This window comes from Cyprinus carpio, chromosome A23 (assembly GCF_018340385.1).
Source record: "Cyprinus carpio isolate SPL01 chromosome A23, ASM1834038v1, whole genome shotgun sequence".
Taxonomy (NCBI): Eukaryota; Metazoa; Chordata; class Actinopteri; order Cypriniformes; family Cyprinidae; genus Cyprinus; species Cyprinus carpio.
In genome coordinates this window covers 7,556,158-7,583,171 of record NC_056594.1, presented here as the reverse complement: position 1 = coordinate 7,583,171, position 27,014 = coordinate 7,556,158, and the positions used below count along the sequence as shown (strand labels likewise).

Genomic DNA, 27,014 nt, shown 5'->3' with positions numbered 1-27,014 from the left:
ACAATACTGGTGTAGAGCATGTGTTTGTCCTCAGATTGAGAGCATGTTCGTGTGTGGCTGCAGTGTCCCGTGTGTGTGTGTGTGTGTGTGTGTGTGTGTGTGTGTGTGTGTGTGTGTGTGTGAGAGAGAGAGAGAGTCTGTTCCTCAGTCTTGTCTCTGTCTCCCTCTTGCTGCCGTAGGTGGACTAACTCAGACAGCACGACCTCTAAGTAAGTCTAAGTGATATGTGTGTTTTGTCTGGACTGTCCAGACTTGTTTCCTGTGTTGCTCCTGATAGGAAACTGATTAGGTGCTTATGCGCATGTTAATTAACTCTTATATTACCATAGTACTGATCCTCCTGTCTGTCCGTTCGCTCCTTATTTGGATTGCAAGTCTGACTGATATTTTATCCGCAGTCGCTCATTCTCGTATCTCTCTTGTCTCCTCTCAGAGTATTTGGTTTTGTTGCCAAGAAGCACGGCAGTGTGGCGGAAAATGTGTGCCATCTTTTTGCAGAGCTGGATCCCGAACAGCCCGCGACTGCCATCGTCAACTTCATTAACAAAGTAATGCTGGCACCACAGAAACGCTAGAGCCTGGGGACGAGGAGGATGCTTTATCTTCACATACACTGCCACACATCACAAGACTGTAAAGTTGCACCTTCTGTCAAGTTTAAGGGTTTCATAACATAAGACTGTTCGGCAAAGACAACGGCTTTACTGTTGACTAACATGATGCCAAAACACATTAAAACCAAAATATACAGAATGTAACCAAACTAAAGCCAGCAGTCTGTTGTGTTGGTTTTGCCTTTTTAGAGCTGTTTGGTGTTCATGGGATTGTAAATGACTTGTAAATGAAGATTGTTAAATATCTCTGGCAGCAGAGCAGAAGCACTGTTATTGACCCCTGAATAAAATAAATCTGTTAAATGCACTCAAACTTACAAATTGCACAGAGAACAGTCTCTGCAGTATGACAATCATCAGTTTATAAATAGTGATGTCAGTTTGGTTTTAGGGTTTTGACATACACTAAATTATGGTCGAAAATGTTTATTTTATTCAAAAGCCAAATTTCAAATTTGTATTTTTTTTTTTTTCTTTTTTTTGGTCCTTTTAACTAGAAAGGAGGTGCCATTGTTTCTATTGGAACTTATTTCAGCCACAGTAAAAAAAAAAAAAATTATAAATAAATGTTATTGTGACTTTTTATCTCACAATTCTGACATTTTTCTCACAATTTTGAGTTCATATCTAGCAGCTCAGAGAAAGGAAAAAAAAAACAATTGTGAGATGTTAACAGAATTCTGACTTCTCATAATTCTGTTTATATCTTGCACTTCTTCCTTTTTTTCCCCCTTGTGATTCTGTTTTTGTCTCACATTTCTTGCAGCTCTAACTATTTCTCAGAACTGTGAGAAAAAGTCCAAATTGAAAAACTCACAATTACCTTTTTTTTTTTTTTTTTAAATCCTCTGGTGGAAACAAGCTTCCATAGTTTCTGAATCTGGCCCGGTGTCTGCGAATGATAGGGAAAGTTAGGGAGCGTTTGAGATGGAGAGACGGATGGAGGACCAGACGTGGTGTAGTCATGATGCTGAGCAGCTGTTGTGCTCTGCTGGAGTTCCAGATGTAAATGTCATGTAGTATGATGTCATAATGGAAGGCTGATGGTCATGTGATTATTACCCAGAGAGAATTTGGTTACCTTTAGAGTAGGAAGGAACTTTAGTTTGTCCCCTTTTGTTGTGTATTTCATGCACTGTTTGTAAACAGAATATAAAATAAGGCAGACTGTGGTACATAATCATCCACATTAGCACAAGACATCATATATGAACGATAGCTTTGTCAACTGACCGTCACGCATCATGCTGTATCATTGCCTACCATACCGTGTAGCAAAAACATTATATTGGAATGTAACAAGACTTTAAACTGATTGGACAGGTGGACGTTTCTGCGTTCATTCTTTGCATAATGATCTCCTGAAGCTGTTTATAACCAAAGACATGTGGCCATGTACTCAATCAGTTACTTTAAGCTGTGCCATTTATTTTACTAGCCTGTATCAGCTGTTTTTGACAGATAGTAAGACGCGTCTATGACAACTCTAATATATTGGATTCTGTATTTTCTTATTGATCTTTTTATGTAGTAATATATTCTCACACATGCAGCTGACTTTTGAAAGTAAATAAAAAGACTACATGGAAGGATTTTGATAAGTTTTTTTTTTATTATTATTACCATATGTAATTTTTTCAGTGTATGCACAAGTGAAAAATATAATAAATGTAAAGTCATGGTACCAAATCTGAATTCATGATGCGAATTATTTCAATTCCAACGTACTATACTATTCATATATACACACATTTTTGTGTTGTTTACATACATTTTCATACAGCTTTCTCAGTTAATGTTTAACATTTTGTCCCCTTTTGTAATGCATTTAACGCACTGTTCATAAACTCTAATTAATATATTTATATTTGTATAAATGAAAATACTTATACTTTGTAAATTTAGATATTTAAAATTATTTATAATGGAAAAAACTGACACCATATAATTTTTTTCACATTTTTATACAAGAATTTATTAATCATAAGGCCATTTATTCAGATGTATTGAACAAACTGACAAAGTTGATTTGAAATAGATGTCATCTACTTCTTTTGGACATGTGTAACAAGTTATTCAGTCAAAAATTATGCATTATTTCCTTGTCATTTACGCTTTTCTCTGTGGTACAATAACGAGTTGTCCAGATCAAATGATTAGAGTAACAAAATGCTCAAAATGTCCAGGAGTGTGACATTAAACGCATCCTATACTTATCGAATCCATTCAAGTGAAGACTTCTTAGTCTTGACCATATCAAAAGGGACAATGTAAACGGTACACAACATTAAAAAAAAATCTTTGCGCTCTTATTTGGATTGCAAGTCTGACTGATATTTTATCCGCAGTCGCTCATTCTCGTACTCTCTTTGTCTCCTCTCAGAGTATTTGGTTTTGTTGCCAAGAAGCACGGCAGTGTGGCGGAAAATGTGTGCCATCTTTTTGCAGAGCTGGATCCCGAACAGCCCGCGACTGCCATCGTCAACTTCATTAACAAAAGTAATGCTGGCACCACAGAAACGCTAGAGCCTGGGGACGAGGAGGATGCTTTATCTTCACATACACTGCCACACATCACAAGGACTGTAAAGTTGCACCTTCTGTCAAGTTTAAGGGGTTTCATAAAACATAAGACTGTTCGGCAAAGACAACGGCTTTACTGTTGACTAACATGATGCCAAAACACATTAAAACCAAAATATACAGAATGTAACCAAACTAAAGCCAGCAGTCTGTTGTGTTGGTTTTGCCTTTTTAGAGCTGTTTTGGTGTTCATGGGATTGTAAATGACTTGTAAATGAAGATTGTTAAATATCTCTGGCAGCAGAGCAGAAGCACTGTTATTGACCCCTGAATAAAATAAATCTGTTAAATGCACTCAAACTTACAAATTGCACAGAGAACAGTCTCTGCAGTATGACAATCATCAGTTTATAAATAGTGATGTCAGTTTGGTTTTAGGGTTTTGACATACACTAAATTATGGTCGAAAATGTTTATTTTATTCAAAAGCCAAATTTCAAATTTGTATTTTTTTTTTCTTTTTTTTTGTCCTTTTAACTAGAAAGGAGGTGCCATTGTTTCTATTGGAACTTATTTCAGCACAGATTGAGTAACACAGTAAAAAAAAAAAAAATTATAAATAAATGTTATTGTGACTTCTCACAATTCTGACATTTTTTCACAATTTTGAGTTCATATCTAGCAGCTCAGAGAAAAGGAAAAAAAAAAAAACAATTGTGAGATGTTAACAGAATTCTGACTTCTCATAATTCTGTTTATATCTTGCACTTCTTCCTTTTTTTCCCCCTTGTGATTCTGTTTTTGTCTCACATTTCTTGCAGCTCTAACTATTTCTCAGAACTGTGAGAAAAAGTCCAAATTGAAAAACTCACAATTACCCCTTTTTTTTTTTTTTTTAAAATCCTCTGGTGGAAACAAGCTTCCATAGTTTCTGAATCTGGCCCGGTGTCTGCGAATGATAGGGAAAGTTAGGGAGCGTTTGAGATGGGGAGAGACGGATGGAGGACCAGACGTGGTGTAGTCATGATGCTGAGCAGCTGTTGTGCTCTGCTGGAGTTCCAGATGTAAATGTCATGTAGTATGATGTCATAATGGAAGGCTGATGGTCATGTGATTATTACCCAGAGAGAATTTGGTTACCTTTAGAGTAGGAAGGAACTTTAGTTTGTCCCCTTTTGTTGTGTATTTCATGCACTGTTTGTAAACAGAATATAAAATAAGGCAGACTGTGGTACATAATCATCCACATTAGCACAAGACATCATATATGAACGATAGCTTTGTCAACTGACCGTCACGCATCATGCTGTATCATTGCCTACCATACCGTGTAGCAAAACATTATATTGGAATGTAACCAGACTTTAAACTGATTGGACAGGTGGACGTTTCTGCGTTCATTCTTTGCATAATGATCTCCTGAAGCTGTTTATAACCAAAGACATGTGGCCATGTACTCAATCAGTTACTTTAAGCTGTGCCATTTATTTTTACTAGCCTGTATCAGCTGTTTTTGACAGATAGTAAGACGCGTCTATGACAACTCTAATATATTGGATTCTGTATTTTCTTATTGATCTTTTTATGTAGTAATATATTTTCACACATGCAGCTGACTTTGAAAGTAAATAAAAAGACTACATGGAAGGATTTTGATAAGTTTTTTTTTTATTATTATTACCATATGTAATTTTTTCAGTGTATGCACAAGTGAAAAATATAATAAATGTAAAGTCATGGTACCAAATCTGAATTCATGATGCGAATTATTTCAATTCCAACGTACTATACTATTCATATATACACACATTTTTGTGTTGTTTACATACATTTTCATACAGCTTTCTCAGTTAATGTTTAACATTTTGTCCCCTTTTGTAATGCATTTAACGCACTGTTCATAAACTCTAATTAATATATTTATATTTTTGTATAAATGAAAATACTTATACTTTGTAAATTTAGATATTTAAAATTATTTATAATGGAAAAAACTGACACCATATAATTTTTTTCACATTTTTATACAAGAATTTATTAATCATAAGGCCATTTATTCAGATGTATTGAACAAACTTACAAAGTTGATTTGAAATAGATGTCATCTACTTCTTTTGGACATGTGTAACAAGTTATTCAGTCAAAAATTATGCATTATTTCCTTGTCATTTACGCTTTTCTCTGTGGTACAATAACGAGTTGTCAGATCAAATGATTAGAGTAACAAAATGCTCAAAATGTCAGGAGTGTGACATTAAACGCATCCTATACTTATCGAATCCATTCAAGTGAAGACTTCTTAGTCTTGACCATATCAAAAGGGACAATGTAAACGGTACACAACATTAAAAAAAAATCTTTGATAATCTTTGGTAACTGTTGATTCTTTCTACCAAGGAAAAAAAAATAGAAAAAAGTATATATATATATATATATATATATATATATATATATATATATATATATATATATAATATATATATATATATATATATATATATATATAAAATTCACAACTCAAATATGGAAGAAAATGTTTGGTTCAGCTTTACTTGTAATCAGATGATTGGGACTTTTGTTTGCGTACATGTTTTGGATAATGAAAATACAGTAACCTTCTGTACACACTAAGTGAAAAACAAATCAAAAACTACGATTGAAAAAAACATTCATCATCAAGTGCTGGTTATAAAATGTTCCCCTTTGGTTTTGTTTTTATCTTGAAAAAACAGAGGTAAAAAAGATAGACATTCACAATTTCATTTTTCCATTCTACCAATAAGCAGCCCAAAATTTAAGGCCACACGTTACCGTCACGGCAACCGGGGCCGTCGTCAGGACCTCTATGTTACAGCCTCACTGGGCAGCCCATCAAAATATTGTCAGCTCCCCGTGAACTTAAGCGACGCCCCGATGGTGACTAACCCTACAGTATTTGAGGCAGAGGTGATTCAAACTTGCATTTACAATAAAGAGCTTTTCATTCAGCATTCACAGCTGCACTGAACAGATTTTGCGGAAAGCTAAATATATCTCATCATAGACAGCTTAAAAATTCATAGGCATGAATCTTTCTCAGTTGACAGGGAAACCATCTTCCCTTTCAGGTAAGTGGCTGATTTGAGTTCAGGTGCCGTAGTGTTTAATATAAAAACCAAAGATGATGTGCAGCCTACAGCGCCCTCTTATGTCCTCTGCAAGCGGATGGGCGACTTTTTTAAACACAGAGGAGCTCTTTAGTACCAGTGAGGTCAAACCATTGCATACAACAGAAACAGGTATATCGAAACAATAAATAAACGGTTGTTCCCAAAGGGAAAAGTTGCAGCTGTAAGTTTTCTGCGTCAGGATTCTCAGAGTTTGATGGTGCACTGGTCAGATGAAGGAGGGCTGATGGATGGGTGAGGATCTCAGCAGTGGAGTGAGTGAGGTGACGAGGAGAATCCCGGCTGGCAGGCAGAGTCGTGCTCCTCCGTGTACTTCTTGTTGTGGTTGGTGTCTGGACTGTGCTGGTCTTCTGTCTCTGGAGACATGGAGCCATTGTAGTCTTCGGCCTCCATCTGCTCCTCTTTAATTTGAGACTGATGCCTGGGAACACAGACCGCTCACATCAACCAGGACCAAACTGAAAACCAGAGGCTGCTATCATGTTGCTAACACTTGTTGCTATCATGACATACACACATTTGCATAACACACTGGCTAATGCATCATTCTAATCACCCACTAATGCGTCACTCAACTGCATATTCTAAACGTAAATGCACGTTGTTCTTAACTCTTTCCCCTGCAAGTTTTTTTTTTTTAAGCTGTCAGCCACTTCCAGCATTTTTGATCATTTTTACAAAACTTTCATGGCCTACAAATATTTCGTCAAAAGAAAGAACAGAGCCTGCTGCTTAACATTTCTGAATAAAAAGCTGAGAAAATCATGTTTTTGTCAAAATATACGTCTGAATTCAAAATGGTGATCAAAACATAGATGGAGTAGATCAACATCCCGAAAACTTGCACAGTCCCGAACCACTTCCTGGTTCGTCACTTCATTCGGTAACGTTAGGCAGTTTTGATTTATATGCTGTTTAATGTTTAATAATCGTGTTATTTTACATATGCCATCACTTGTTTCTGCTGCTGCTTTGCTTTCTTTCTGTATTTTAATCAGGAGATTCTGTCCTCTCTCAGAAGATGTGTAATAGCGCCCCCTACTGTATAACAGTGAAAACAGGGAATGCCAGAAAATTCTATCAATGGTGGGTAAAGAGTTAAAGGGGGAATCTACCCTCATCTTACCCTACTCAAAATAACTAAATTGCCTTTTTTAATCTTTGAATAAGCCAGTCAGTGACTGATTAGATGTTCTCAGTGTTAGTATCAGACAGGCGGGAGAGTGGACTCACAGTGTGTGCACAGGAGAGAGCTCCAGGCTGGAGTCGCTGTGGGAGCCTTCGTCATGATCGTGAGAACTCATGTCCTCATGCAGTGCACTGGCCAAAGCCTTCAGAGTGGACGCTCCCATGGACGCTGAGCCATATAGGGGCAGACTGCTGTCCACCATCGCTGCCTGAGGAGAAGCAATGTTTTAAGGCCATGGAAAATAACACTGACATTACAAACAAGTTAAATACACTACAATTCCGAAGTATGGAGAATGGATGCATTAAATTAAAGTGAGAGAAAAGAGATTTCTATTTCAAATAAATACTGTTCCTCTGAACCTTCTATTTAAGAATCCTGGGAAAAAGTATCAGAGTTTCCACAAACATTTTAAGCAGCACAAATATTTTCAACATTAATGATAAAGCCTCACAGGAATAAATGACATTTTATAATATATTTTAAAAAATCTTACCGACCCTAAACTATTTAACAGTAGTGTATGTATGAATGAATCCATACCTGCAGAGCAGACAGGGAAGGACTCTGACCCAGACCGGACTGGATGTTCTTCACCAGAGGTGATCTGAAGAAACAGACATCAGCATCATTAGCAACAATGACCTCAGTAGAATGAAAACTTTGCAACGAGATTTGCAAACCCAGTGCATACCCAGTGATCTTTTGCGGCCTTCTTTTCTGAAACTCCAGCTCGTCCACAGTCCAAACGGTAAAATTTAATTTATGGAATTGTTGGATATTTTTGTGTTGTTTTTGGTTGTGGCGAACTGCATTCTGAGATCACAGAATAAATTAACAAACATATCCAAGGCAGAGGAAACCATTCAAGACCGTTTCTTTTCAGGTACCTTCCACGTTGCTGCATTGCGTCTGAAATACGCAAATGTTCGAGTGAACCAGTTGTAGATTTCATTTAGTGTTAGCTGCTTTTCAGGAGACTCCAAAATGGCCTATCAATTAAAAAAGGGAACACAATTGTTTAAGATCAACACGTGTCTCTAATATGACAACTGATGAAAGATAAAAGTAAAGGTTTAACTAAAATTCATCTCCAGTTTGTTCAGACAGCCTGGATGATGGCCATCTCATCAGAAATGATGGTGCAGACCTAGGTGATAGTTTCTTACCTGCCTGATCAAAGCTGCATATGTAAATGGAGGCCTGACCTCAGCACTCAGGTAGAACTCCTTATTCTGCACAATATCTATGGGACACAGGAAAAAAGGTGCTGTCGGTTACACTTCATGTATCAAAGCAATTTTCTAATTTTGTATTTGAAATGGGGTTTTAAATCTATTAGCGCTTTTCCACTGCATGGTACAGCACACCACGGCTCGCTTTTGGAGTGTTTTCCACTGTGCACAGTACCTTGTACTTTTTTCAGTACCACCTCGGCCGAGGTTCCAAGTGAGCCGTACCGATACCAAAATGTGACGTGTAAACCCTGCTGATCACTGATTTGCTGGAGAGATTCGTCACTACCCGCGTCACTGAACTTACAACACTCGACACGCTAGATTAAATCAGCACAGCCAGCGAGGTCTACTAAAGTGCAGTGGAAACACAAACTGAGTCAGGCCGTACCATGCAGTGGAAAAGCACCATATAGTAGTAATAGTATAGTATAGTAGCCAATAGAAGTTAGGCGTTACAAAACATTAGAAAAAGAAAAACAGAAGAAAAGAAAATCTAGATGTTTCAACTGTAGTTTCGGATTTTTATATGCTATAATGATATTTTCACTGGCTTTGAGAAAATATATGGAGATTTTATATATAAAAGACATATTTATTAGTTATAAAATTTAAGTCCATGCAAAAAAATATCATGCAAAAAAATATTAAAGTTATTAATCAGACTTTAATGTGGCAAAATGGCAGCATAAACCCAGTTACAAAGAAATAATCAATGCATGAATGTTGAAATAAAGTATTAAAAAAAAAAGATACAATTTCAATACTTGAATTATTACATGGCGAGATGCTAGCAATCTTATTTTTATTATAACAAAGTGCAAAAAATAAAGTGCTCAGTGCATATTTAAAATCTAAAACAAACGTTACAGTCATGCAGGACCTATCCTTTTTTGCATACACAGCAACATTTTTGTACCGAATTTTTACTCTTTTTGGAAAATGTTAATTATGACTTGAAATCATGCTACATAATGGATTGAAGAAAGTGCAAGGGCCTCGAAAGGTGACGGTTCCACTGAGCCACATTTCTCTCACACTGGTCTCGGGTCATTCTTACTGCAGAGCCCTGATCACTGCACTACAGTGACTGCACTGATGTCTCTGACACTGACTGTGGGTCAGAGGTCACGGATCTCACCTTGGTCCATGGCTATGTTGTATTTGTCAGAGTAGCGTTTGCGGATGGGACCCATGCTGTGCAGGCTGGTGGGTATGATGACGGAGGGCATCTGGGGGAGTGATGTGAGGGGTGTAGACGGGGCTGTGGCACTCTGGGAAAGACTCATAGAGGAAGTGGTTTTGGGAATGGTTGCCTTGGCAAGCGTGAAGTTGGACACCAGATTCACCTAACAACAACAGACAAAGTTTAATATTTAGCCAGCAATCTTAAGTGTATCTTCACAACTACAGAAATGTGTTTAAGTGACATACTGGCTGAGGGGCAGGTTTGGGCTCAGTAGACTTGACATGGAGGTGGGCCATCATGGCCTGAAGGCGTTCTTTGTCTTTAGCGAGCTGTTTGACAAACACAAACACAACAGATATGTACCACTGATAAACCTGGAGTTTCTGTTGTCTAGCGTTCACGTGGTTTTTCTTAATGTTTACATACAGTACATACAGAACAGGAAAACGATTAGAGCTCAGATTAGAGCAGGATGTTCATTTACATGCAAAACAGAAAACAAACATTTCTTTCGTCTAATCAGAATTAAATATACCACATCAAGAGCCAGTTCAGTTTGGAGCAAAAACAAGTGTGTTGAATGTTTGTAAAGCTTTACCTGCAGTTCCAGCTGCTGAACCACCTGCATCTGAACTCTGCACTGCGCTGTGCTCTTGTCATCCAGAGCATGTTCACTGTTCAAATGCCTGAAAAACAAACACATAGAGACATTCAGTATAAGGACAAGACCTGTCATTAAAATTTTTTTTTTTATTGATCGTTCTTAAATTGATTTTAAAAGATATTTGTCTTATTTTTCTCTCTTGTACTTTGAATTACCACTTTGTATGAAATATGGTATCTAAATAAATTAGCTGTCTTGCCCAAGGTTGACTCAGAAAATAAGTCTAGTTTGATTTGCAAACAACAATTTTAAACAAGAGAATAATACATTACAATTGTGTAGTTTTGATTCATTTGAGCAAATTATTCAAACTGGTAAAAAGAAAGTGTTTATTAAATTTTTGTTTAATGTTCTTTAGTGAGAACATTAAACAAAAAAAAATAGTGAAATATTTATTTTTAGCAATGTAGAACATTTTTTTTAATTTTTTGTGGAAACCTTGAAACTCTTGTTCAAGAGTTTTTGCTGAATAGAAAGTTCGAAAGAACAGCATTTATTGGAAATAAAGATCTCCTGAAACGTTATAAATGCCATTACTGTCAGTTTTGATCAGTGTAATGCATCACTGCTGAATAAAAGTATTCATTTCTTTTAAAAAATGCACTCTCTCTAAGCTTTTAAAACTTTTTAGTGCATAATGTTGCTACGATTATTATTTCACTTTTTACTCCCAGACATGCAATGTGAATGGGAGTTTTAATAAATATTTAAAAACAGTACATTTAAAATTATCTGTTTGTAAATCATACATTACTAATCAAAATGAATGTTCAGGATGCAATACTACTATTGAGATATAGAGGGTGCTGTATTCAAAGAAAAGGCTTTCATCCAACCAACTTCCTCAAACAACTCCTCTAACAAACAAAAATATCAACAAAAATTAATTTCTTTAACACTTCAACCAGTAACTAGTTTATAAGTACATATATACATGAAATAGTCTTCTCGACAATACAGTATTGAATTTGCTATTTTGACATTCTGAAAATATTGGAGTATGGCAATTTCCATGATTACAGCATCATAATATTTGTGAATGAAGAATGCTTATTATGCAGGCTAAGCACCTTATTCTCAGGTACAGTATGTGAATCTCAGTGTGAAGTGATCGTTTGGAACTTGTTTTTAATAGTGGAACTGTGCCTGAGCTGTGGGACAAAGGCAGTGTTGTGGCAACAGACAGGGCGGAGCCTCGGACTGGGATCAGGGGTCAGGGTCAGTGAAAGGGGCACAGATAAACATCCTCCTGTTGTTTGTTTTGGGAGGGATGGCCAGGATCACCGTGGGTACTCTGTTTATCAGTGAACTTAGCTCAACCCTGAGGGGCCCCACGGCTGCACCGCCGCAGGGAAGAGAGAGAGGGAGGGAAAGAAAGAAGAAAACGGAAAGAAAAAAAAAGAGACATGGGTGGAATATACATATATACATGTAAATGGAGGTTAGAGACAGTGGAAGGAGTGAATAAGGACAGAACATAAAACAAGTAAACAAGAGTAAAAGGGACAGAACCACATAAAAAGAGCTGTAAAAAAGGCAGCAGGCACATTTAGAAATGATAATTAAATTACAGCTGCATACGGCTCCTCCTCACAGATCTGCAAACAGGACAAACAGCATAATAAAACACAGAGGATGAGGGCTCTTGACTTACTTGAGGAATGACTGGAAGTCTCCGTACACGGCATCACAGCCTGGCCACTTACATACGCCGTGGCTGTATAAAGGATGGGCGCTCTGGGAATGACTCTCCTGAGAACTGAAGCAAAAACAGACAATAAATACATAATCTGAAACTTATTTTGAGTTCTGGGTACCTGTCAAGTACTTCTTACAGGTTAATAATAAAGGATTGCACTGGACAATGCCACTGTTGTGTAGTATGTTGCATCCATGTGACCCACTCAAATCACATTTTCATTTGTTCTTGATCAATATCTCAAATATTTGGGATATCTGATGTCAAGAGGTTGTGCATCTCACAAAACCTGTCCAGAACATGTTTGTCATCTTTCACTTCAAAATCCAAAGAAAAAAATATAAATTAGACCATTAAAGTTTCAATATAATTTTCATTTTGCATCAATACTTTAATATGGCAATAAAGATTTTAGGTATTTGCAATCATTTAATTTCCTATAGTTCATTAAAAAAAAAAAAAAAAAAAAAAGCATAACTTCTGAAACCAGAGTTTCTCAATGTGGTCAGAGGTGCATTTAAGAGTAAGGCATGGAAAAAGTGCTGATGCAAACTGCTCGAGAAAGACTGAAACTGATACTGCAGATTCATGCTTTCCACCAAGTGTCTTTCCACTCGACTGGCACGTTTCAAATACAATATTTCGATATTGTGATGCATCTTGTGATGGATGATTCTCAGTGTGTTCAGTATCTTGAGATAACTGATCATGTCAAGCTCCATTTAAGATTGTTTGCATAATGATTTCATTTTTTTTCTCAGAATTTGCCCCACCTAAATTCTCATCATTAATGCAGCACCATTACCATAATGTGACAAATATATATATATATATAATATTGGTTCTACTGCTATTTTATTGTAAATTTGAAGTATTTTTCTCTACCTTTTGGGGTCAGCAAGATGCAATGTTTTCAAAAGAAACCTCTCATGCTCAACAAGGTTGCATTTATATGATCAAAAAAGTTGTAATTTAGAAATGGCCATTTATCCTTGTGACTCCAGTATTCAGTGTCACATAATCCTTTAGAAAACATTCTGATAACCTGATTTCTTATCAATGCTGAAAACAGCTGTGCTGTTTAATATTTTTGTGGAAACCTCGATAAAGTCTTTCCAGGATGAACAGAGTCCCAAAGAACAGCATTTATTTGAAATAGAAATCTTTTGTAACATTATAAATATATTTACTGTCACTTTTGATCTGTCCTTGCAGAATAAAAGTATTCATTTTGACCCCACATTTTTAAACCGTATTTTAGCACAGTATTTCTTATGCATTTATTTATTTTTTATTTTTTTGGTAACCCAGACAGCATTTTGTCAGATGTTTTCATATAGCTCTATTCTTCGCCTCAGAGCCAGCTGACAAAGTAGCCGGACATGTTTAGAATTTTGTATCAAACAGTGGACTGTTTGAGAAAGTGATTCAGTTTTGTATTTTAAAAAATGCCAAAAATGCTTTATTTGTTTGGGATCAAGCGAGGTTGTGTCCTTTGACCGATGACCTTCTCCTTTTCTCGCCTAATAGAGCCCTGTGTGTCTTTGCCAGCGGATTCCTTCCCTAACACCAAACAAAGAGAGAAAGCATCTACAGCGGGCATCTTTTCTTTTTCAGTGCTTGAGCACAACCCCAGCCTAGGCAGATGACTCACACTTGACAAATTAAAACAGACTTTGTTATTTCCGTCCTTGTAACACACTGAACAATCAAATAAGCCAGCAAGCAGACACAATAAAACAAATACATGCAAATGACCGGTTTGTTCTTACATATGTGGCTCTGAAGATCCCAGCCCAATGTCAAACGCTCGTCTCTCAGGAAAAGCGCACTCGGCAGGGAACATGACAGTAGTACACGGATAAAGATGGAGCAGGACAGATTTTAAAGGATTGATTACATTTCATCCCTCACTCCATTAGCGGGAGAGTTTATTTGCATGTCACTCAGTAAACCAGAAAGAGAGATGGATAGACAATGCCCGCATGTTGAGGTCTTCTGAAAAGGGTGAAGGATTTGCTCTCTGGTGCCAGCGGCTGCACTTAAGGTTTTAGTTGCAGGCGTCTCTCTGGCGGCCAGGAGTTTACATGACACATGAAACTGACCACACAGTCCTTGAGCTCTCACCCTCTACCAATATCATGCAAACAATCACAGGCGGCTCATAAGAGGGCTTTGCTGACAATACAGACCACATCAATGCAACACTAAGACACAATGGCACCTACTGTAATCTGAGCATTTACTGTTAACAGGGTAGTGTGGTGTAGCAGTTAAGACTCAGGGCTGGGCAACCAGAAGGTTGCCGGTTCTTAACCACAGTTTCTCCAGTAATGGGTTCACACACTTGTGGAAACAAGTTCAAGCATGTCCACATGCAGCGACACATTATATAGGCAATGTTCACGCAGTCAGTGTTTTAAGACTGACAACAGTCAAGTGCTTCTGACAAACACATTCCTAAAACATACAGACAAACAGGTTTAGACCTCAGCAAACAAGGAGATGGAGGTGTGTTCATGTGTGTACAGGCCCACAGGGAACGCATTGACAGACTGTCAACTTTCACACTGCCACAAAGACAAATGTCAGGTGTTTTAAAAGGCATTTGTCTTTGTGGCAGTGTGAAAGTTGACAGCCTGTGAACAGCTTTCTTCCAATACATACTGTATAAGGCAACCTCACACAACCTGTCTGGTTGCCAAATACTACAAAATAAATACAATAAGAAATAATTATAATCTTGTCATTTTAAGACTAATATTATATTGACAAGTATATTTTGATTTTAATACACTTTAAATGTAATTTATTCTTGTGATGCAAACCTGAATTTTCAGCAGCTATTAACCATGCGTCTTCAGTGTCACAAGATGTCATGCAGAAATCATTCTAATATGCTGATTTGCTGCTCAAGAAACATTTTGGTAACACTTTAGAATAAGGTTCCATTAGTTAATGTTAGTTAATGTATTAACTAACATGAACAAACAATAAACAATACATTTATTACAACATGTATTAATCTTTGTTAAATGTTAATGAAAATAGTCATTCATTGTTAGTTCATGTTAATTCACAGAGCATTAACTAATGTTAACAAGCACAACTTTTGATTTTAATAATGCATTAGTAAATGTTGAAATTAACATTAGCTAAGATTAAAAAATGGTGTAGAAGTATTGTTCATGCTTAGTTCACGTGAACTAAAGTAGTTAACTAATGAACCTTATTGTAAAGTGTTACCAACATTTCTTATAATCAGTGTTGAAAACAGTCATGCTCCTAAATATTTCTGTGGAAACACTGATCAATTTTTGAACAAAGTTCAAAAGAAGAGCATTATTTGTTTTGTAACATTATAAATGTCTGCTGTCTTTTTTGATTGATTTTTAATATTTTAAAAGCATTAGTCTGTAATATAACATTATAAAGAGAACACTACTGAAAGAGAATGTTGTAAATTATTTGTGACTTTTGTTGCCGGTGTTTCACTGTGCTGTTATGGAAAGAGTGCATCAACAACTACATTCTGACTAGCATTGTCAAGTTAACTTGTGCATTTGCATTTTTTGTGCAGATGCATGTTGTAATATGTTTATGTAATATGTTTATGTTGTGTACATATCTGTGTTTGGTGAGTTAATTAACCTGCTACCAAAGTGCTTCAGTTTCCTGTTGTTCTTTCACCACTCAGCACTTAATTTTAACATTTTGAGCGAGAGAGCATTAAGTGCAAATATTAACACAGTATTCTTAAGAACAACACACATGTGATTTCAGGCTAAATCTAAATAAACAGCACATGCTTGAATGTAATTTAAAAAAAAAAGTTTAATGATGATTAAGTACCTGTCTCTCCAGCTGGGCCGGTGCACATGGTGTCCATTAGTGCTGGAGTGGTGGTTGAGCATCTGAGTTTTGGGAGGAGAGGGGGATTTGTCTCCTCTACTCTTCTCCTCCTGCCTTGCATCTGCCGTCTCTTTCCACAGCTGCTGAAGCTCAGCAGGGATTAAACCTGTGAGTGAGACACTGCCTTCATTAGCTCACTAGAAACTAATAAGACCTCTACAGTGGGGGAAATATTTATTTGATCCCCTGCTGATTTTATAAGTTTGCCCACTTACAAAGAAATGAAGGGTCTGTAATTTTTATGGTAGGTTTATTTTAACGGACAAAGACAGAATATCAACCTAAAAAAAATTGAGAAAAAACATCATATAAAGGTTAGAAATTGATTTGCATTCAGTGAGTGAAACGCAGACCTCATACATCATCTGCCCAGAACTGCTTCTGGGTACAACTGTGAGTGCAAGCTAGATTAAACTGATTATTATGTTTTAAATATGGTTATTTTTCTTACAAAAATGCATCGATTTGCCACAGGGGGCCTTTGTTCATCCCCCGGAGCCATGTGAGACACTTTTTTTTTAACCTGTTAGCCAGCACCCTCCATTATAGGACTCACAGCTGAAAGTACCCTACCTAACTTAAAATTGCAACAGTTCCTTACTTCAGTGTGTTACACATTTTGGTGCCTTTGGAAAGAAGACCCTTTGGGCTTTACTTTTCATCATACAGAGTTGATAATGCTCAAAAAGATTACAATTTATAGACACTGAAGTGCCTTGGAAAAAATTGTACCACACTGATTTTTTTTTTTTTCATATAAAAATACATGAAATCAGTCCTGGAGCAATCTAGAAAAGTAATGGGTTGAAAGTTACATGTCTCATGAGTTTCTATTTCAAATCTGAAGAAGATACCATGAAAAATGAGATTCCTGCAACTATTTTTCTGATACTATGTCTAGTCCAACCCCCGCCCCCCCATATAAAAAATATTTATCAAATGTATTGAAGGGTTCTACAAACTATTTTAGTCATTAAACATACCACTGCATAGTTTTTCAATTATAAAACAATAGACAGAATCTATCTGAGCACTAGAAAAATACAGTAAGAATAATTTGAGTAATAAAAATAAAATAAAAAAGAATTAACTATGTATGCCAATTACAGTACATCCTGAGATTGCTAGAAATACAGCATTTACACTGATTTCTGCTCATATAGTCAATTATCACGTGCTGATGTGCTGATGGCCAGTTATAGATATGGTAATCATACAAAAGCGCCATAAAGTCAATAATCACACTCTATCCATATAGATGGCGTTCACATTAATAGCTGTGATTACACAGTAATAGCGAGCTGATTTGCACTCAAACAGATGGTAATCATGCAGATACAGCCACATTCCCCACAAAACACACTCACACGTACATGAAAAATGTTGAAAAAGAAAAAAATGACAATTTTATTTGTGCAAAAGCCGATCGCTAAATTATTCCCCCATCAGATGACAGGGGCATCACAGCGCGCATCACGAGAGAGCACCAGAATTCAAAAATAAACAATCTACCGCCTATCTTTCACTTATTTTTTTTGTGGATCATCTCATACTGTTTGTGACACTGTATGCTACAAAACCTGTAGCTGTTTTTTTTAGAGCGTGAGTTATTCCATAACCGACACAAACAATACTGTCCCTGAAGAACTGAAACGTAAACAAAGGAATTATCATCCATATTACAATGTTATTGCTTCGCTGGACTAAACGTGCTCTATGAGATGTCGTTCAGTGGACCCTTACCTTTCTACTTTTAGAGAAACTGAATCTTAGAACTGCTTCAAATGAATCATTGAAAAATTAGGTTATATTAAATTCATATTTTGGTAAAACTTTTTTTTTGACCTTGCATGCATGTAAACCTATTGTAGGAGACTCCAAAACAATATTAGGAACCTTAAAAATTGCATAATGGGGCACTTTAAAAAATAAACTATTTCTGTGATGGCAAAGCTAAATTTTCAGCATCATCACTCCAGTCATCAGTGTCACATGATCCTTCAGAAATTATTCTACCATGCTGATTTGCTGCTCAAGAAACATTTCTTAATAATCTCAATGTTGAAAACAGCTATGCAATACTTTTGTACAAACAGTGATGCATTTAAGTATTTAGAAAGCCATATTTCAAGTCATATTTCACAATTTATATACTGGCTTTCACAATACACACAGTTTCAAAGCAGCTTCACAATAAAGTTATATTGCAGTGTTTATAATGTTAACCAAAGGTGTTCATCTTCAAAGAAAACTGGCATATCAACAGGATAAATGACTGAGACCATTGACGACGCAATAGTTGAGTGGACTGAATGCCGCATAAATCTGACACAATACTGCAACTGAATAGGAACGCCTACTAGCAACAAGACTACAGTGACTTGGTGTCCTCCAGTATCCTTACGATGCATTCTTTAAGGGGGCACAATTCCACTGGTCTTATACTGCTATATTATGTCTTGTGGCAGTGAGGTGTTCTTACCTTGAGCCAGTGTACCAGTGAGAGCCGATGGGACAGACAAAAGACCTTGTCTCTGCAGGTTGAGCAGGTGCTGCTGTTGAACGGAGAGTAACTGCTGCTGTATAGCCATCTGCTGGGCCATCATCTGCTGTTAGAAATACAGAGACAGACACTTGACACTCACAGTACAGTCAATGCTGATGTCTTCATTCACTCGTAGTATCATCGCACAGCTGGCGTTTTCACTCAAGTGAGTAAAGCTGCAGACACCACAGCCGCTGTCTTCACTCACTCACAGTTCAGTCACACAAAGCCAACAAAAGACAGAAATGTGTCAAGTGGAAAGCTGGCGCAGATTGCAATAAACTGCTCTGATGGTCCTCTAGGATGTACTGTGATGCTTTTACCTCTTTATTGGGTTTCCCGGCATGATGTTGCTGCAGGATCTGCAGGTGGAGTTCTTCCTGCTGTTTCTTATAGAACTCCTGAAGCTGTTGCTGAGAAAACATTAACACCGAAAAGAAAAGTCACTTATCAATCCAAGGTACTTTACACATTAGCGAAAGACCGATATCTTGACCAGGTCAATAAATAAGCTGAAATTGTGGCATTCTGAGATCACCACATCAGCAGAAATAACCAGAATGCTTGGCTGATGAACAGAAGTGGCAGTCAATTCTGCCATTGGCACATTTTCTGTTTTCAAATAAGATTAAGTAAATATTTTGTAAAATAACTGCTCGTTAATTTCATTGGCATTGTATTGGCCACTTTGCTCTCTAGGTATCAGTATGTGGCAGAGCAAAACAAACCGGTTGACCACAATTACACAAAGCTATAATGTGAGACAGTAGTTCCTGAAACTTCTGGAATTACAAAATAAACCATGGTTAATTTAATAAAGCAACACTCCCAGTTTCTGTTAATATAAAAAGGAGGGGGCCTGTAAATAGGCTGAGGACCACAGCCCTGAGTCTCTTTTAGTAAGCAACTACACTAAATTATACTTGTTTGGTTGTTGTTGTGTTGCTGCAGATGCAGAGCTGCACCGCACTGACGTGTATGTACCTGCTGTAACATGAGGGCCTGTTGTTGCTGCAGTAACAGTTGGAGCTGCTGGGGGCTCAGGACCTGCTGCTGAAGGATCTGCTGCATCTGCTGAAGGGTGATGGCCTGAGGAGTTATCATCCCCACTGATACAGCCACCTACAGACACACACACACACAACCACTCCATTATTTCGCATACAGTAGCTGTTTACTAGGCTTGTCATAATTGCAAAAATGTAGTAGCCGATACTAATATCAGTGAAATTTCATGACTGTCATGATACCATAACAAAATCTAATACGCTTTTTACTACATTTTAAAATAATTAAAATATTTATTAAAAAAAAACAATGATTCAAGTTTTTCCAATTAAACAGTCTGTAGTAGAAGATAAATAAACAAATTTAAGTAAACCGCACTTGCAGATCTAACAAAATCAAATAAACATTTACAAATTAAAAACTTAAAAAGTAATCAATTGTGAAAAGCTACTAAAATTATCGCAGAAATCTTGGTTATTAGTGACAATATTATCACTAATAATAACTAGGGCTGCACGATAAATCGCATATTTTTCAGCCCTGTGTCATTAGATGCAAATGAGCTGCTGCTCACCGCCCTCTTTTCCAGAATAGACCTGCGTCAGGACAGCTCAGACCTGCTAAAAACATCTGTTTTGGTTCTGATTATCATGTTTATCATGATGAAATCATGAGTTTTAAACCATATGAGTTTAAACTTCTTATATACAGTTTTCTGAGAGCACACATCCAAAGCACACGGATAGAAAACGGCTGTCACAGCTTATGAGTACTAAACTAAGTTCTCTTTTACACAGAAGTTTGTTAAAAACACTAGGGCTGGGCCAGAATATTCGATTAATTGAATATTCGCTCTGTGGGTTGGCATTCGATTTTCAATTTTGAGGTTTGAATATTCTTTTTTTTTTTTTCTCCACCCCTGGCATCCCCCACGAAACGGTTCTCATTTGCTTGAATATGAACTGCCCATGAGTGAACGTCATGATTCAGTTCATCTGGAAGAGAACACAAAAATGCTGAGGACCTCAGCTGTGTAGGAGCACTTTAAATTGAACGAGGACAAGACAAAGGCAATGTGCCAAACATGCGATTTGAAACTGGCCTATCACAACAGCACATCAAGTTTGAAAAATCACCCAAGTTCTGTAAGTAGTACACCTATAGAGTATATTGTTGGTGTAAAAAAAAAAAAAAAAAAAAACCCGAACTGCTATGTTATTCAGTAATTTTACACATGATAAAGACGTGCACCAAATTTGCTTGGAAAATAGGCCTGCTTGCGAATATGGCAGTCATAAAAAAAACGTACAGCAGCCCAGCCTAATAATAATTTGTCTATATTAAAATAATTCCTCTTAACAGACCTGAAAACGATCCTCGTCTACACTGGCATTTCCGCTGCGTTTCAGAAACGATCTCCGTTCACACTACACAACCTAAAACGCATGTCACGTGACCATTCATGCAGGTGCAGCCATTGATATGAACAGGTAGATTCCCTATTATTTAGATCGTGGACGCGTCTACGTGCTTGGTGCGATTGAATGGGGAATCTACGTATACATCTATGGGTACAACAATGCGCATGATATTATTTTTTACACGGTCGTCAAGGATACGCAGCATGAATGTGGGCAGCCACACATTTTTCTCTCAACAGTTTACTTTCACTTTAGACATAACTAACTGTTTTTATATGTAGACCTTGTGCGTTTTTGACAGTATTAGCAGCACAAATCAGACGATAATTAAGATTAAGTAATCAGTGCTGTTTGACTGGCCTTTTAGTGTACGCATGCTTCGGGTGTAAGCACTCTGAATGAGCACATGTCAGAATTGCACGCGAATTAAATGTTTAATTTGCCAAGGCTATAAAGCACATGCAAATAATGTACTTTTGTGATTGCGAATAAGTGCTGTGTCTAGTGAGTGTAACTCCACCGCTGAATTAACACTTGATGTGAATGTGTCTCGTGAGTTGCAGTTGGAGCTGGAGCCAGGAGACATGGTACAGAGCATTGCTTGAGGTAGATGTTGTGTTTTGTTAGTAAATGTTTCATTATATTACTAGTGTTGCCTCCATTGTTCACTATTACATTACTGCATATATTGCATCTGACACTGGTGTCGCTTAGTTTTGTAACACGAGTCAACACTTTCGAACGTTTCACTCTTTCCGCGATGACTGATTGCACGCAAACACACACCGCACATGCGCCTGGATATCACACACACGGCGAGCAAACGTCGGCCACATCATTCAGTGAAGGAAAATGACAAGCAGCAGCTTCTAATTCGCCATTAACATTGAAGTATACCGAGATAAGACAACGCAAGTATTGATAACCGTATCGCTTGTCCTGAAGCTTATCGGTGACCCAGTTACGTACCGGTCCAAAAAAAATCCAGTTCTCAGGAACCCTCCCTAGCTTTCACTAATAACAAGACACGCATTTTAATCAAACACACAGCCAGATCCTCACAAGGCATGAGTGTGCATCTGGAAATAGTCAGAGGTGGGTACTGAATTAAGTCAGATCCTCTATAAGATTTTTTTAGGCATCATTACATCTTTTTATTTGCAGTTCTGATTTGTTACCAAAGTCACTGCATTTATGAAACTGATGCAATACGTACAATATGTCAACCTTTAGGATGAAGAGACATTTATTAGCATCTTCAAAATGGTTGACTGATTTCATCAAGTTGAACATGACTTGAAACATTTCCTGCACACCTTGTGATGTAAAAAAGCACATCACAAACTCCAAGAACAAAGGCCTCTCCAATAAACCTAATTTCAATCCTCTTCCCCAAGGATGGTAAACACTTTGAAGCTAAAAAGAGATACCAGATTAAGACTATGCCAGACCTCTTTGTATATTTTATTGTTTAGACATTCAGGGAATAGTTTCCAAGTCCTCTGGGTCTTAACGGTCAACATCAACAAGACCAAGTAAACAAATACACAAACAACTTTGAAAACCACAATGCTTACGGTCCTCAATAATATGCAAGGACAAACGCCTCAGCCTACGATTGGAAAAATGTCTCTTACAAGCATTCATTTCAGTTATCTCAGTTTAATTTGCCCATAAACCGAGACAAACAACCAGTCAAGATTAAAAAGACAAATACATTATTCATTTGTTGACAGCAGCTCAAAGACTGACATTAAAAATGCTACCAACGAAAACAGACAAACAAAAATACCCACAACAGAGGCGAGTGTTTTAAATGTAAATGCACTGGATTCACAATGACTTAGCCCATGCTTCACTTGGCCTCAAGCAATTACCACATCTCAAACCACACACACACACGCACTCTTTCTCGCTGCTTTTAAGATGTTTACAATAAACATAAACAGAATAATTAAAGTCACATTTACAGATTCGTATAAATAATACATACTGGGGTACACAGCAACTGTAAAAACAAAACTGGAGATCGCATTTTAATTAAGTCTGTGAAACACAAACAAACACAAATTTCCAGTAAAGAAGTCTGTGTTCAGACTCGTATAAACATATTGCTGGACTGAGATACTGGAACTATGAGAGAACAATAACAGCCGACTGTTGTACTCACAAGATTCCCATACAGTGTGTGTGTGTGTGTGTGTGTGTGTGTGTGTGTGTGTGTGTGTGTGTGTGTGTGTGTTTTGTGTGTGTGTGTGCATACAGAGGGGCTGATCATGGCCCAAAACCCTTAAAATTGAAATAGTTCATCCAAAAATGTAAAATTTAGACATTGTTTACTTTTATAACCTTCTCTTTGATGGAACACAAACGGAGATATCCGGCAGAATGTTTATGCTGTTCTTTTTGTGCTTGGCACTACGATTTTACACTGACCTTAGATATTAACACATATTCAGTTCACAGGGAAATGGTAATTGTAAGGAATTTAAAATGATTTGTTCTATAATGACTAAATTCTATTAAATAATGTAGAACAGCATTTATTTCCAAATATTTTCTCCTCAAAAGTACTAAAATACCTAGCAGTCTGTTGCCAAATGAGATCATTTCAGGTATCATGCACTGATACGTATTGTAACCACTGTATTGCAATACATTGTGGCATGATATACTGTTACAACCCTAGTTTACAGACTTTTTAATGCAGCACAGAGGTGACAAAACGTAATGCAAATACTGGTCTTAAAAATTATTTCATTACATTTATAAAAGCTAAATATTATTTATGGTAAGATATTTTATTAAAGGGGTCATATGATGTTGCTAAAAAGAACATTATTTTGTGTATTTGGTGTAATGAAACGTGTTTATGCAGTTTAAGGTAAAAAAAAAAAATAATATGATCGTATTTTCCACATACTGTACATTATTGTTTCTCCTCTATGCCCCACCTTTCTGAAACAAGTAATTTTTTTACAAGGCTCACTGGTCTGAAAAGTCAGATGTGCTGTGATTGGCCAGCTATCCAGTGTGTTGTGATTGGCCGAATACCTCTAGCATGTGACGGAAATGTTATGCCCCTTACCACACTGTGATGTGTGTCCCGGTCAGAACACCGGTGCCACAAGACAAAAACAATAAAACCCATTACAAACAAGCCAGTTATTGCATCCAGTGGGGACATAATTACAGATTATAATGACTTATACTGTGTTTTTACGCGTTGCAACGCGCCGTGTTAAAAAAACTATGTCTGCATTTGTGATCGGAGAACGACAAACAACAAGCCCTACATTACACCAGCGGTTCACAATTCCAGTCCTTGTGCCCCCCAGACATCATATACCTCTGTAAATAAATACAATTTAAATTCATGTCTCGCTCACTTCAATGCACTTTGAATGGAACATATACGTTCGCTTCGAACTGGAATCATGGTGAAATATCCTGTGATGTCCACTTCAGGGCACTTACGTTCGAATAGAACAGATGTCTGAAGCGATAAGAGAAAGATACAAAAACCGCTGCACACTGCTCAAAACTCGAGTTTGAATCCTCAGTTGTAAATCTTTTACATATGTAAACAGAATAGCCAGCATTGTAGTCTTCTCTCCCAGGATCAGGAAACAGTCCTCCATAAAATGTGCTGCACACTAAATATTTGGGTTGAACTGTTCTGGAACAATGTTGTAAATACAACTTAACCACTGATTTCTAGTTGTGTCCTCTTTTGGAAAGCCACACAATGTATTTTCGCTTTCACATCTTTTCACATCATGGCTCCGGCGGCAACAGCGAGAATCAAAGTTACACCTTCTTTCTTTGTGTGTACATTTGGGTGGTGTTATGCAAATCTTTCCACATCTTGACGTAGACATGTGGAGACGTGTTAGAACGAGTCATTTTTTTTTTTGGGGGGGGGGGGGGGGGGACTCTTAACTTTTATAAAGAATATCTCTTTGGATATGAGACTTTAGTCTTTGCAACTTTACAGATCTTCTTTATGCACCAAGAGGTTGTAACACTCCAAAGAGAAAGGAAAACTTGAAATCGCATCATATGACCCCTTTAATTATAACTATTTGTATTTTTTTTTTTTAAAAATGTTTTGGAATGTATTTTTAATTACATGCTGTCATAACAACTATTCTGATTTTGCCTCATGAAAAACACAAAACCCAGTAGGCTCTAGCATCTCTTGGTTCAGTTAAGAATCAGACATGACTAAAATTAATGACTTGCGGTTCAGCGAGCGAGGCAGAATATTTCAGTAACAGCTGCAGCTGATTCATGGGTGCTTTCCTGGTTGGCTGTGTGTTGCATGCAACAAAAAAAGTGTTTATTTTTTATTGTTTATTGTTGTTATTGTAATATTTCATACCACAAACTCACCAGTCAGCTGTAATATGACTGTCATGGTACTTTGGATTCAGATGCGACCCACTGCCAGCCACTGCAAAGTAGTGCAGGAAACGTAGTGCTCTCTCTTTTCATCAGCAGAAGAATACACTTTTAAGAAGCATTAATGCAGCCTATGCTGTATACATGCCATATATCTATATTGTATACATGATAGTGTTGGGCGATATGGTCATTTTTCAAATTGTCATATCGTCAGCCCGTGAGATCGACGATACACAATATTATTGTGCATGGGTGGAGCATAACTATTTGGTGTTTTAAACCCCGCAGGTGCGTGAGAGTGAGCCTATGGAATCACCAATAATCGAAAAAATATACTTTCAAACATACTGATAATAATTATTATTATTTTAATTTAATAGATTAATAAGAGAATGAGCCTAATATCGTCTTGACTATCGACAGAGACATCTGCTATCATCGATATCTCTGACTATCGTGGATACACAATACTATCGTCTATCGGCACAACCCTAATACATGACCACTAGGGATATGCCGGTATCAAATTTTCATGTTGCGATTAATTGCTAATGCTTTTATCAAGGTATAAGGTATTACCGCGGTATTGAAATTAAGTTAAAAAAAAGTGCTCATAATACAGTATAACAGGTTAAATAACTTTTTTTCTTATAACAGGAATAACTGAACACTTAAATACAATAAAGCAATACAGAAAAATATATAAAGTTATTAACAGATTAAAGTGCAAAAGATCTATAAAGACTCATAGGTATCACTTTACAATAAGACCTCATTAGTTAACCTTCGTTAATGCATTCACAATGAGCGATAGCTACATTTGCTACAGAAGTTACCAATCTTTGTTAAAAAAATACAAGTCTTAGTTCATGTTAGCTCATTAAATAACACAGTTGCAACTTTCGATTTTAACAACGTGTTATTAAATATTGGAATACCTGTTCAATATTAACATTCATATTGGAATGAATGTTCAGAAGAATTTTTCAGTGGCAGTTTATGTTAACTAATGCATTAACTAATGTTAACTAATGAAGCCCTAATGTAAAGTGTGAATGAACGATAAAGAATCAAAACACTTTCAAACAATATCTAGGGCATGTTGTAGTACTGATTAAAATGAAAATAAAAAGTTTGAAAATAAATAGTCTATTAAGTCTACATATTTAAGTATTTGGCGCTGTGATGAACACCATAGCGAATACAATAATCTGAATGGCTATTTAAAACTATTTAAATATTTTTTAGAATGTAGCGCAGCTGCTTTATTTATGGGGTTTCCAGGGTGAGGGCTGCATTTTCTGCAGTTTGGCGCCATCTGCTGTCAGAGATTGAATGTGCTTTCATTCAGCGCGTTTCTCACATGTTCCCACCTGTGCTTCTCATGCGTGCTTGTTCAAATCAGAGCGCACAAGCTCTTTCAAGCAGCATACAGTGGTGT

General features: G+C 36.9%; 2 protein-coding genes across 5 annotated transcripts in view; one reads left to right on the top strand and one right to left on the bottom strand.

Moving 5' to 3' along the window:
• The window catches only part of LOC109047946 (tensin-2-like), a 45,994-nt gene extending 44,576 nt beyond the window's left edge, over positions 1-1,418 (top strand). The window contains exons 27-28 of the mRNA XM_042712861.1: positions 180-209; positions 434-1,418. Coding sequence (XP_042568795.1) covers positions 180-209; positions 434-575 — 172 coding nt within the window. The 3' untranslated portion in view covers positions 576-1,418. The remainder of the gene's footprint in view (positions 1-179; positions 210-433) is intronic.
• A 3,727-nt stretch (positions 1,419-5,145) lies between these two features.
• The window catches only part of LOC109047947 (forkhead box protein P1-B-like), a 42,160-nt gene continuing 20,291 nt past the window's right edge, over positions 5,146-27,014 (bottom strand). For 3 of the 4 annotated variants that reach the window (XM_042712856.1, XM_042712858.1, XM_042712855.1), the window contains 14 exons: positions 19,722-19,859; positions 19,061-19,150; positions 18,675-18,801; positions 16,133-16,298; positions 12,236-12,340; positions 10,516-10,603; positions 10,163-10,246; positions 9,870-10,077; positions 8,663-8,739; positions 8,384-8,485; positions 8,188-8,309; positions 8,037-8,100; positions 7,538-7,701; positions 5,146-6,725 (listed from right to left, as the gene is read on the bottom strand). In XM_042712856.1, coding sequence (XP_042568790.1) covers positions 6,548-6,725; positions 7,538-7,701; positions 8,037-8,100; positions 8,188-8,309; positions 8,384-8,485; positions 8,663-8,739; positions 9,870-10,077; positions 10,163-10,246; positions 10,516-10,603; positions 12,236-12,340; positions 16,133-16,298; positions 18,675-18,801; positions 19,061-19,150; positions 19,722-19,859 — 1,713 coding nt within the window. In that variant the 3' untranslated portion in view covers positions 5,146-6,547. The remainder of the gene's footprint in view (positions 6,726-7,537; positions 7,702-8,036; positions 8,101-8,187; positions 8,310-8,383; positions 8,486-8,662; positions 8,740-9,869; positions 10,078-10,162; positions 10,247-10,515; positions 10,604-12,235; positions 12,341-16,132; positions 16,299-18,674; positions 18,802-19,060; positions 19,151-19,721; positions 19,860-27,014) is intronic. The other variant, XM_042712857.1, reaches the window with a different exon arrangement.